Source organism: Kogia breviceps, chromosome 5 (assembly GCF_026419965.1).
Source record: "Kogia breviceps isolate mKogBre1 chromosome 5, mKogBre1 haplotype 1, whole genome shotgun sequence".
In the NCBI taxonomy this organism is placed as follows: domain Eukaryota; kingdom Metazoa; phylum Chordata; class Mammalia; order Artiodactyla; family Physeteridae; genus Kogia; species Kogia breviceps.
Window position 1 is genome coordinate 121399949 of NC_081314.1, and position 13669 is coordinate 121413617.

At 34.8% G+C, this 13669-nt stretch overlaps 1 protein-coding gene and 1 long non-coding RNA gene across 4 annotated transcripts in view; one reads left to right on the top strand and one right to left on the bottom strand.

The window, feature by feature from the left end:
* Positions 1-13669, top strand: part of LOC136794269 (uncharacterized) — a 217883-nt gene that overhangs the window by 117566 nt on the left and 86648 nt on the right. The window contains exon 7 of one of the 3 annotated variants that reach the window (XR_010840813.1): positions 3413-6639. The exons of 1 other annotated variant lie outside the window; for it this stretch is intronic. This is a non-coding gene — a long non-coding RNA (uncharacterized lncRNA). Of the gene's footprint in view, positions 1-52; positions 129-3412; positions 6640-13669 lie in introns of those variants that run through there. One more of the 3 variants, XR_010840815.1, reaches the window with a different exon arrangement.
* Positions 1-13669, bottom strand: part of SAMSN1 (SAM domain, SH3 domain and nuclear localization signals 1) — a 118588-nt gene that overhangs the window by 15446 nt on the left and 89473 nt on the right. Inside the window, 4 exon segments of the mRNA XM_067034936.1 lie at positions 900-1051; positions 3419-3548; positions 7902-8051; positions 10369-10440. Of these exon segments, the coding sequence (XP_066891037.1) occupies positions 900-1051; positions 3419-3548; positions 7902-8051; positions 10369-10440 (504 nt within the window).

Sequence of the window (13669 nt, forward strand, 5' to 3'; positions counted from 1 at the left end):
TCCTTCAGACCCTATGAGCTGTTCACCTGGTTTTTCCTGTCTTTAACTATAGGAATCAAATCCTAGGCTACATGGGATCAGCTAAGCAGACCTAGAAAATCTCCAGAAGCTCTAGGGGAAGTTTCAAAGTATGGCAGTCCTATGCTACATCCTTCTTATTATCCTTTAAACTTGTAAAAAAAATATACATTACAGGTAAGCCCACAGATCACAAGCAAAAATCCAATTTCATTTCGGATAAGACCCTGGATGGTGAACAGCAGTATTCAACACCCAGTGTGTCTGCGGGATTCCTTATTGTGTCCTACTAGAGCTCCACAAATGTCCCCTTAGGCAGCACAAACGGTCGTGCAACCTTTGTGTTGTGAAGCCCTCACAGCAAAAGAAAATGAACAAAGAGGATAAGAATTTAAAAAGGGAATTCAGGAGGGAATATCACTGAGACAAAGTTGTCGGGTTACTCATGGCATTTGCAAGTACTGACTTAAGTATTGAAGTTGCCTGGCCAAGTCAGGTTCCCAAAGCGTTTGCTCTGCTGGGCTCTTGCCTGATATTTCCATTTTCTCTCCCTCTCCTTGGCTTCAGGTAGAACTGGGCACCTCCAGCAACTTGTGAGGATTTTGGTTTTCAGAAAAATGTAAACAATTCTTTCTTCCCGAATAAGCTCTGATTCTACATTATCTACATAATGCAACTTTTGCAAATAGCCTCAAAACACTGATTCCCCTACCCTACCTCTCATGTTTTGTTTGAACTCCTGCCGTAGTACACCAGTCCCCAGTTCTCCTATTGGGAAGAATGCGTTCAACCCCTAGCTCCCCATACTTTCACCTCCTGAAAAAGATCATACACCCAGCCCTAGACAAACCATACAGAATGCGGATATGATGTGCACACACCTTGATTTTGAGGGAGTCTGTATCATAAGGGCTCGGTGTGAAACTGGTATGTACGCGGGCACGGCCACAGAACGGTCCAGAATAGGGACCATCATCATCGAGTCGAAAGCTGTCCCGGTTACCTGTACCCTCTGAACAGCTTGTTATTCCACCTGATAAAGGCAAAGCAGAGGTTAACAGTTCTCACTGAAGGTTCATAACATTCTGAACCATCACCTGGACATAACTAAGCAGGAATAATGCTGAAGCATTGGATGCCAGCCTCCTGAGGCAGTTCTAAGTGACCAATCCCTGTTTCTGCCTCCCAGTCATTTTCCACCAGTGACTTCTGTCCTCTGAGCCATTTCTGATCTTTCTGCAGTCAACCTGATCATTCTTTCCTCTACCACCAAACAAAGCACTCTTACTTCAGTCTCTATCATCTGATCCAGTAGCACAGTGCTTTGAGCATTGGATACTTGCTAAAGAGGCAGAGAGTAGAGACTTAATTCCCTGTACAAACCAGATAATTAATTTTGTACGTGTAAACAAAGGCAGAAACCTATAGCGACAGTTTGATCTTTGTGTGCTATTGATCAGGAATGGTCAAAGCATAAGGCCACAAGCTTCCCTACAACTTATCACAATGTAGCAAAAATAGTGTCTCAGACTTCCGATTGTGTACCAAAAGCCATTTTGAGGCAACATCTCTGTGTATAAAAGGTAGCATTTTTGCTTGTTGTGTGAGCGTCAGAGGAAAGAAAGAAAGAGGAAAGAAAGAAACAAAGAAAAGAAAGGAAAGAAAAGAAAGAAAGAGGAAGTGTGTTCCAATGTCTGTACTCCTAAACTGTTCAAAATTGTTCTAAACTGGGCTTTTTAAACTGCTCCAAATCCTTGCTCTGTGGTCCTCTTCCTTTCTGATTTTGAACCTCAAGGGGAACAAAAAAGAGATTCCATTTTTCCTGCCTGCCTGGGGGCAAGAATGGCTCCCAGTGGAAGTAACTCTGAGTCTCCCGACCTGCTCTTACTTGTCACCTCACTTTTTCCTTCAGTGTGGCCTTTCAGTGCTCTGCTTCATGAGGGAACAGCCCCGGTATCTCTGCCATTCTTTCAAATAAGTATAGAAATAAGAGAAAGATCCTTAGCGATTCTCCGTTTTTTTCTTTTTTTAAATATGGACTGCTGTAAAAGAAAGGTGAGTTGCGTCTAGTCACAGAAATTAAGTTGTTTATGATAACAGCTAAGAAGACCCCCATCTCCTCACACCCTCCCTGCCATGACCACTCCAGTCCCTGGCTTTTCATGGTATATTGAAGTTATAACATTCTACCCATATTTGGCATTACAATTTTGAATTTTAAAACTTCCAGCAGAAATGAATACTAATAAAATCTGAATTTCACACATGCAAAAATATATCCCTCAAATGCTTCTGTATTAGCTTTTTCTTCACAAAATAACTGTTCTATAGCCAGTAGGAAAGTAGGAATAAAATTCAGGATATTTGCAGCATCTGGTCTTTGTGATCCATCTTCAAATAACAGAAGCAGTTGATTTTAAATGAAATGGAAAATAAACTTTGCAAAAAACCTTTAAAAGCCCTGAAAGATTAGAGGGATAAGTAACAGTGTGCATATAAAAATATTATAAGGCACCCTGTAGTATCAGTAGTTTCATTCAAATATTGTAGCAGGACATGTGACTGAAGCCTGAGTGACTTCTTTGGTAGAAACGATGTTTTTAGAAAATTCTTATTGAACACATGATGATTCCTTTTTGTCACTAATTGGTGATATTCCTACTATTTAGTATTTACATACTACTTCACTCTTTACCGGATAATGCTGAATGGAAACCTAAAAAGTAAACGTTAGAACTGATGCAGATTGTCCTGCTCTTTTCAGAATACTTCAGGAAAAAAAGGAAAGGAAAGGAAGGAAAATGTGACAGAGTGCAGGACAGGGAAGAAGTAAAGAAAAAATGAAAGAAAACAAAAGAAACAAAGAGAAAGAAAGAAAGAAAGAAAAAAGGAAGAAAGAAAGGAAGGAAGGGAAAGAGGGAGGAGGTAGGAAGAGAGGGAAGGAAGAAAGAAAGGAAGAGAAAAGGAAAGGAAGGAGTACGTGGAGGGGGCGAGAAAGGGAAGGAAAAAGAGAAAACAGGAATTTAGTTTCCTGAATACTTCAAGTCATTTAAAAAATTTGGACTCAAAATAATGCTAGTTCTCCCCAGCACACTTTATTGTAGGGATTCTGATTTAATCGTGCAATATGATCTTTTTGAGGAATATCCCCAAGAGCCTTGCTGACCACAGTGCTAAAAGTTTCAAAATTACCCATAATTCTAATATATTATGTATTATTTTAGACAATAGCATTGCTATTGATTCAACACATCCTACATTTTCAATATTTCTCTTATCAAGTATTTGGGACCTTGGTGAAATTTTGACAAACAAACCCAAGAGAAATAAATCTGTTGTTTTTAATGAACTTAACCCAGATCTCCCATCTAAACTCTTGTCACTTATTTTGCAGCCTTACTTGATGAGCTCCGCCCACTGTAGAGACTGTCCATGGAGTCACTGGCTTTGAGGGAGCTCTTCTCTGTATGGGTTCCAATCGTGGGATCACTGTTCCGATAAGGGAGGTCATCCTCTCCATCTTCCCCACCCTTCAGAAAATCATATCAGAGGTTAAATGCAAAGAACTGATTTCCTTGGAGACGTTCACTGTGTGCATTGATTTAACAAACAAGACGTATTTTAGCAATAAAATACTTAGGAATACATCAGCATAAAATATGAGTGTCATGAATCTTTAGCTCAATTTCAAGCATAACATTTTACGGTATAGTGGGAAAAATTCTTTAGATGAAACAGCCCACATTTTGGAATTTAACTGAAATTATAAAGTTTATTTTTGTAGTTAGGATGAATATCGTATCAAGACTATTTAATCAGAAATGCTAGATTTATTAACATCTGTGGTTTTTCTGTTAAAGCACTTTTATTGCTTTACGCTCTCCTTATCATCTATTTACCACCATTACTAATCCTTTGAGATCTGATATTACAAGTTTAAACTCTGCATAGTTGCTTCGTGTCAGTTATTTGCACCCTACCAGACCACTAGATATGAATAAAACATACACACTTTGCAATTCTAAAGCAAAGCTTATCTAAGAAGCTTTACAAATCTCATATGGTGCTTGCCACCTAGTCAAGTGAAAAGCACATCTTGCATAAAATTAGGAAAGACAGACAATTTCAAAAGAAATTACATCTGCTTGAAAACATCTCAAATGTTTTCCATGTTTAGATAGTTTCAACAAAGCCTATGAATTTCTTAATATTCATCAAAATATAATTCAATATTCCTCATTTTTGAGCATTTCTAAACATTGGTAAAACTTCAGACTATACATACGATATATGCTCAGTTTGATTCTCTGCTTTTATCCATTCTTTTATTCATTTGTTCAGTCATTCAACACAAGTTTGTAGAACACCTTCTAAGTACCTGGCATTGTTTTGGGAACTGGAGATATCACAGGAAACAATATACAGGGTCCTATCTTTAATGAGGTACATTTTAGTTTGTCAGGCTGTGTGTGTGTGTGTGTGTGTGTGTGTGTGCGTGTGCGTGTTTTTAGTGTATGGGGAGGTTTGTGTAAACAAAATGAGCAAGACAATTTCAGAGAATAATAAGTGCTATGAAGGAAATAAAACTGGGTGATGTGAGAGGATTAGCTACTCGGATTAGGGTTGAAGGAATGTTGACTGATTTAGAGAGAAGACCTCCTCCATAAGGTAATAGAGTCTCTGAATTCTTGACCTGAATGATAAGAAGATGTGACTTATGTGAAGATTTGGAGACAGTTTTCCAAGCAAAAGAAATAGCAAGAACAAAATAACTAAACTCAGAATTAACTTGGGTTATGCAGAGGAAGAAAACAAGGCCAGGGTAGCTGGAGCTGAGTGAGAGCAAGGAGAGTATTAGGATGTGAGCTCAGAGTAGACTGGAGCCAGCTCAGGAAGGGCTTTATAGATCACTTGCAGTAACCATGGAAATGTGTGCTCAGATCTCTTGCTGCGGGACCCTTCTTTACTGACAGCCCCAACTACTAGCCTTCTGTGTCGATCGCTGTGTTTGCAAGGAAGCCATGTTCCAATGACTTAAGCAGTGGGGCTACCATTTGGGTCCATTCTGGTGGGATGTGGGGCTTCTCTAATGGAAACTTTTGGTTCAAGGACTTCCCATCAATCTGGCCAAAGTTTTCTTAGAACAGTGTTGAAGCCTGATACTTGAATGATCCTCCTTCTTTCTTCCTCTCTTTTTACAGGTGTCAGACTTGCACTGTAGTCTAAAGGATTTCCTTGCTCATTTTTTCTTTCTCTTCTTTATCCTTCACAGGCATTTTTCCCAGTAAGTCTTTGGTGTGTCTATTCCCTTCTTGGGGGTCTACTTCTCAGAGGACTGGAATGAACACATCATAGTAAGGGAATGTATTTTGGTACTGTAAAATTTTAACCAAGGGAATGATGTGTTCTGAGTCTGACTTTTCAAAGATCTTTCTGGCTTTCATGTGGAGAGTCGCTTTTATGGAGGAAAGAGTGGAAGAAAGGAAAACAATTAGGTAATCTATGCAAGAGAGTTTGTTTATTTAGTCTAAAGCAGCAATAATTTACATGGAGAAGTTAAGGGTTTTAGATATACTTTGGAGTTAGTACCAAGAGGATATGCTGATGAACTGGTGTGAAAAGTGAGAAAAAGAAGGAATTTTGAGTGATTTATAGGCTTTCTTCTCTCTCTGTCTCTCTGTCTCTCCCCTACCCACCCTCCTTTCTTTCCACCATCTACAATTATGACAGTGTTGTCTATTTCTACTTGGAAGACTGGACAAGAAACAAACTTTCTGTAGAGCTTAGAGAATCAATAATTCAGTTTTAGATATATTAGGTTCCAGTTATCTATTATGCATCTAAGTGATAATATCAAATAAGCAATTGGTTGTATAACAGATAAGTAAAGAGATCATATGGGACTTCCCTTGTGGTGCAGTGGTTAGGAATCCGCCTGGCATTGCAGGGGACACGGGTTCAAGCCCTGGTTCGGGAAGATCCCACATGCCGCGGAGCAACTAAGCCTGTGTTCCACAACTACTGAAGCCCGCGGGCCTAGAGCCTATGCTCCGCAACAAGAAAAGCCACCACAATGAGAAGGCTGCACACCACAACGAAGAGTAGCCCCTGCTCAACGTAACTAGAGAAAGCCCGCACACAGCAACGAAGACCCAACACAGCCAAAGATAAATAAATAAAATAAATAAAATTTTTTAAAAAGAGAGAGATCATAGCTAGAGATGTAACTGTGAAAAAGCCATGAGACAAGATGAGATCACTTAGGAAGAGAGACTAAACTGAGTAGAACATCTAGGAACAAGCCTCAGGAAGACTCAATATTTAGAAGGACAGGAAAGAAAGCAGAGCTAAGAAAGGAAACTTTGAGAAAGAAGGAAAGCCAGAAGAATGCCCAAAGAAACCAAGAAAAAAGAATGTTTCATATGTAATGAAATCATCATTTGCATCAAGTACAGCTGAAAAATCATGTAAGAAGAAAGAAAAGTGACCATTCGATTTGGCAACGTAGAGGTTAATACCGATTGTGACAACTGTTTTAATGGAGTACTGGGGACAGATCCTATTGAAGTGCGTTAAAAAGAAAATAGGTGTAAGACATATAGATCAATGGAATAGAATTAAGAGTCCATAAATAAATCCATATATTTATGATCCATATATTTCTGACCATATATTTATGATCAATTGATTTTTCAGCAAGGATGCCAAGACAATACAATGGAGAAATAATTATCTTTTCAGAAAGTAGTGTTGGGACAATTGAATATCCACATTCAAATGAATGAAGTTGGACTCCTACCACACACCACGTAGAAAAATTAATGGCTCATACACCAAAATTTAAGAGCTACAACTATAAAACTCTTAGAAGAAAACATTGGAGTAAATCTTTGTAAACCTAGATTAAGCAATGGTTTCTTAAATACAATACTAAAAGCATAACTGATGAAACAAAAACTAAATTGGACTACATCAAAATTATAACCATTTGTTCTGTAAATGATAACATCAAGAAAATGAAAATACTATCCATGAACGGGAGAAAATATATCATATCGCAAATCGTATATCTCATAAAGGATCTGTATCCATAAGATATTGTTTTAAAAAGCTTAAAAGCAACAATAAAAATACAACCCAATTAAAAAGCAGGTAAAAGATTTGTATAAACACTTTTTGAAAGAAGATATGCAAATGGCCACATGAAAAGATTCTCAACATCATTAGTCATCAGGGAAGTGCAAATCAAAACTATAATGAGAATCCATTTCACACCCATTTTGATGGCTAGCATCAAAAAAAACAGGCAATAACAAGTGTTAGCAAGCATGTGGAGAAGTTGGAACTCTCACACATTGCTAGTGGGAATGTAAAATGATGCAACTTCTTTGGGAAATAGTTCTCCAGTTTCTCAAAGTATCAGACAGAGTTACCATATAACCAAGAGAAATGAGAGAATACTTCCACATAAAAACTTGAACACAGATATTCATATTCATATTTTAAATCATGCTGAATCATTCATTCAGCATGATTTAAAATAATCCCAAAGTGGAAACAACCCAAATGTTCATCAACTGATGAAAGGATGAATAAAATGAGGCTTATCTATAAAATAGAATATCATTTGGTAATGAAAAGAAGTGATGTACTACTGTTTGTTACAACATAAATGATACATGTTCTTCACATACTACATGTGTAATCTTTCTAAGCCTCAATTTCCTCTATTAGAATGTGATAATGCTTTCTTCCACCCAACTTCTGGGCACAATTATTGAGGGAGAAAATAGATTGAAGGCCTTCATAAACTGCCAAGTATTTCTAAACTACCTAGAAAAAAATTAACAGAAAAACACAAGTGATTAACAGAGGACACTTACCTTTTCTTCAAAAAGGGCTTTGATATACTTTTTACCCGCTTTTTTCTTCATTGTCCAGGAAATAGCTCTCATTTTTTTACCTAAACTTCCTCCACTATTTGAAGTTTTATTTTGTTCTCCACTTTCATTTATGCATTCCCCTTCATGTACCTAGTTAGAATTATTTACAAAAAACAAAATAATAAAGCAATGAAAAACATCGTCATTTGTCCACACTCCCTCTTCTCTCTTTTCTCTACTTCAGCTTTCTTTATCTTCACTGTAAAATTACAAACTAAAATAAATAAGAAAGTATAGTAGTTTATTACTATCTGTGTTAACTTACCATGACCTAAGTTTCAAAATAGAGTACTATAAATATTTTTAATTTCAGGTTTTTCTATCTTCCTTTACAAAAGCTTTGAAGAAACTATATAAACATATTTTTAACTTCAACATTTTTCTGTGCTGTTCTCTTTCATAGCCTGAATCACAATTTTATTTACATATTTATTTATGGGTTTTGTTGTTGTTTTAAAGTCTGTCTCCTCCTAGACTCTAGGCTTCATGAAGTAAGGATTTTCACCTGTATTGTAACAGTACTTTCTGAGTGCCTAAGGGAGATCCTGTCATAGAGTAGATGCTCAATACACCTTTACTGAATGAATGAATGATGGTTTGTTAAAAAATGTGCAAACTACTTTATCAGGTTCACTAAATTCTTTCACAAATTGCTAGGCCACCATTACTAATCAATGAATTTGAATGAGCCTGAGCAACTTTTATAGGTTAACTCTAGAATTATAAACTTAATAACAGTAAATATATCTATGTATGATTATGGAAAGTTGAAGGTTTATACAATATGGGAGTTTGAGATTGACATATACACACAGCTATATTTAAAATAGATAACCAACAAGGACCTACTGTATAGCACAGGGAACTCTACTCAATACTCTGTAATAACCTAAATGGGAAAAGAATTTGAAAAAGAATAGATACTTGTATATGTATAACTAAATCACTTTGCTGTACACCTGAAACTAACACAATATTCTTAATCAGCTATACTCCAATATAAAATAAAAAGTTTTAAAAAAAGATCCACAAGAAATCCCTCATGATAAAAAAATTATATAGGGCTTCTCACTTTTTGTATACACATACTGCATTGTATTATTTACAACTGCGTAAATGTTGATAGACCATATAGCTATATACAAGTTCATCAATGTATATTCATGTATGTTTACAAGTTTAATCATAAGTTTATATATACATAAATATATAGGTGAATAAAAAGGGATATATGTAATATATGTATAAAAGGGGATATATTATATATACACATGCATATGTATGTACTAATGGAGGTATTTATAAAGTAATAATAGATATCATTTTCTTTCTACTTTTTTTTTTCTAGAATATCCATTGCCGAAATAAATATATTTAAAGATATTATAGGTAGATGGATATAGGAATCTGAAAGGTATTCTGAGAATCAGATATGATAAAAATAATTCTTTATAAAAAAACAAAAAATAAAGATGCAATATATAGAATGAATAATTAAGAAGTGCATAAGATCTAAAACAAATCTATCACATGAATATATAAATCAGGTTCAATGATAAGCATATATTTTTACTTTTCTCAATGTATATCTCTGCTCTCTACTATTTTATTAGTTGTTTTACATTTCATTAATCACATCACAGTTGGTCCATGGTTTATGAGATAGTATAACATATAGCAAACTTTGGACACGATGTTGCATCCTGCCTTTGTCATTTATGACCTGTATAATTTAGAAGTAATTTTATTCAAACATATTTATTCAGTGATAAAATAAAAATAATAATAGTTCCTACTTACAGGTAGGTAAAGTGTTTAGTGCTGTGCTTACTTCCTGGTAAGTGCTCAATTAAATGTAGTGATGATGATGATGATGATGTAAATAATTTTATGGGAAGCTTTTCTTAAGCTACATTCAAAGTGTTCATGGTTTGCAAATGTGTATGGAATGGTCACCACTGAGACATTTCAATGTGTACAGAAGTATGAGAGTGCAAATGAGCAACCTATGCTCTCCTTAACTAATTTCCAATTAAGCCATTTAATCATTTCCTAAATTAAAGCAATTACAACTTACATAAAATTTAACATATATGTTGTTTTATAGTGGAAATGCTCAGAAAATTTGGGATCGTCTGTGTTGCTTTAAATTGCAAATCTCTTCTTAAGTTGATGTTCTGCCTTCCCAAACATCTGTTAGGTTTCTTAGATAGCTTTTTACTCTTAATGTCCAGCATGGTACTAGATACTAAATAATTGTTTGTTCATTTATCACAAAAATGTATGCAAGGTTATGATTTTAAAATATATTTCTTTTTCTTACTGTAATTTGCAAAAAATATATTGGCTTCATAATTTTTGATAATGTGTTTGTATAACACTCATTAAAATGGAATAGGATACTAACCTCAGTTGAGTCATCTGGTTTTGATACGGAATTATTCCGAAAACGGTCAAAATTCCCAAAACTGCTGCTGCGCTATAAAATAGGAAAGAAAAAGGAAGGAAATTTAGGATTTGTGACTTTCACTGATAAAACTGCTAACTATATTAGATTATGGTTCAGTAAGCATCAGTCTCTTGCAAATACAGGATTAAAAAATCTCTTCTCTCTGGAATATCTAAGGGCGCTGAAGGTGTAACTATTATTAACATTGTAATATTTACAGTTCATAAAATGTCTTCATATGTTTATGTTACAGTGTTAAGCACCTTGGAGAAAAATCTATTAAATTATTTTTAATTTATAGTGTTACTTTTGCTCTTGAGAATGGCATGTATTACTAAACAACCAACCAACTAATAAAAGAATGACAAAACAAACAAACAAAAACAAGCATTTGAGTAGATACACAATTGTGCCTCATAAAGATCATATTTATCAAAAAATAAAAATGAACGCAAATGCATTTCCTGTTGCTAACTACTGATCATTTGAAACTCTCTACTAGATGTCAGAATGAGAAGGCACATACACAGACCTATTAATAAATTGAAAAGAGCATTTAGGTGTACACAGGTTGGGAGGAAAATGAATTTTTCCACATTTAACATGGAATTACAATGAGATTCCTGGGTCAATTTCATTCACTGGTTTTGAGAAAAAGCTCCGTATGTTAATAGAAGACTTATTCTCTTGGATACTTTTTGCCTACAAGGCTAAATTTTTATTCTTATGTAACTCATTCTAGGCAGGTAATTATAAGCAATTCCTGATATACTGCAAAGTAAATGATTCTCCTAAACACATTTTCAAAAATATTTAGAGTCTTTGAGTCACAAAATTGATATTTTCTCACTATTTAATTTTATACATTGTTTGGGATGGTGGATATCAGATGTTACAGACTTTATATACCCACAAATCCCAAGAATATGTTCTATCTTAAGAACTTTATCTCATTTCAATCTTATAATATTTTCAAAATAAGCTGGTGGTACTGAAAAATAACCTGGTAATTTGAAAAGTTAAAAATGGGAGTCAGTAATCTATAAAACTTTGTATTGTCCTTTAAAAGTCACAGACCATTTTAGTTCAAGTCGGCTTCAAAGGCTCTTAATCTTTACAAGAATGTTTATTCTCTTGTCTCCCTACTAGTGATCTTTAAAACTCCTTGTTTCCCTTTTAAATCAGTTGAAATAAAAAGATCCTGACACGAGACAAGGGGTTAGCTTGATAGACAGTGTGATACAGAACATCGCCCCAAGGATGATGGCTGTGTTAGACACAAATAATGCCTTTTGCTGACTTGCTACCCTTGCAGCTTGTGGCGAGAGGAGAGAAAAAGGACTGAAACTGAGAACCACTCTGGTTCTCACGCAGGGCTTATTAACTTAGAGTGATTTCCCAGAGCATTAATCACTTAAACTTGCCTAGTAGGCATTTCTGCCAGACCATCATTGCCCAGAAATCACAAAAGGGAATTGAGTGTATTCTTGTGCTGCTTATAAACAATCTGAACACAGGGAAATCTGTTACTCTTGTATATACTTGAAACATTTTTATGGCCTATTGGAGCCTGTGCTTAGGGCAATTTTGTAGTCTACAACCAGCCGATGTCCTGCCTACTAAATATTACTGAGGGTTACAGCATGATATCCACCACTGGATAATCGGTCGTGTTGCCCATGAGGGCACAGAATAGGCTCACTTCAGCATTCCTCTACAGTATCTTCTGCCATTAACTAATCAATAGTCACCACCTTTTAAAATTAATTCTCCCCTCACTTTGTCAACAAAGAGAAGCAGATTATGGAGTAGTGGTTTTCAGGACTATTACTTTGGGTTTTGTCAGTCATCTCATTATGAATCACTCAACAGCTTTAAGCCAGAGGAGTAAAATATCAATCTGTGCTAAGACATCCTTTAGAAGCAAATCTAAGTATTTAAAATAATGTTTTTAAAATTTCAGTATTCTCTAGTCAAAAAGTTAGTGACTTTCTGAGATGGTTTCATAATGAATAGGTTATGGCTTAATGAAAAAGGGCTAATGTCTACTATGAGATATGGACAGTGAACAAATGTGTAATTTCTACTGCTGTTAAGTTTCTAGTGAAAAGGTGAATCGTGGAGGTAAGCTAGTTTCATAGATGATAGTCCTTTATAAATAAGAATGTATTTCAATATTGATAATTTTGCACTGTATAATTGTAATGGATTAGGTTTAACAAATACTATTTTGTGACAGAGCTCCCATCAAGACAGAGCTATTATATAAACAAATAGCTATCGACAAAAGAGTAACTTAAATAAAGATGCAATTTATATTTTAGATAATTCTTTGTTTTTGTTGACATTAGATTATATTTAGTCTTTAACTATAAGTCTATACAGTCTTTCCTTATGCAATTAGATATGTGTTTGTAAAATAGCACAACTGTGGAAGGTAAATTGGAAAACCTAGCAAAATTACATGTATTTGCCCTTTGACCCAGAAATTTCATTTCTCTAGACATCTATGTCAGAGATACACTTGAATATAAATTGATTTACTCATCCACATTCAATGTAAATCTTTTATAATATTGAAAAGCTATAAACCCCAATGTTCATCAAGAGAAGGCTGACTGAATAATTTATGGTAAATTCAAACAACAGAAATGTGTGCATCTGCAAAAACACTGAAATATAACTATCTGCTATGGAATGATCTCCAGGATATAGTGTACGTGAAAAAAGACAAGTGGAGAAAAGTGTACATAATAGACCGCCTTTTATCTAAGGGTGGAAATACATGTATGTGTCTCAATACAGGCAAAAATATATTTTCCTTCTTAGAGAAATGGGGTAAAAGAAGCAAAGTAAAAGAGACAGAAAACAGACTTCTCTGAATATGCCTTGTTTTATAAATTTGACTTTAAAATCATGTAACTTTTAAAAATATTTATAAACAAAATTAAATAAAAATAAAAGCAATCCTTCTTAACAATTCCAAATAAAAATAATGAATCTAATTTCATATTGAATTGGTGGCTTAGAGAGAGGAATTATTTTAAACAATTTTTAAAAAGACAGTAATTTGATGGTTTAAAGGACCAAAAAAAAAAAAGACAAATTTTACACTGTTTTCCAATCCCATTTACAATTGCATCCAAAAAAAAATTACCTAGGAATAAATCTAACTAAGGAGGTAAAAGACATGTACTCAGAAAACTATAAGTCACTCATGAAAGAAACTGAAGATGACACTAACAAATAGAAACATATA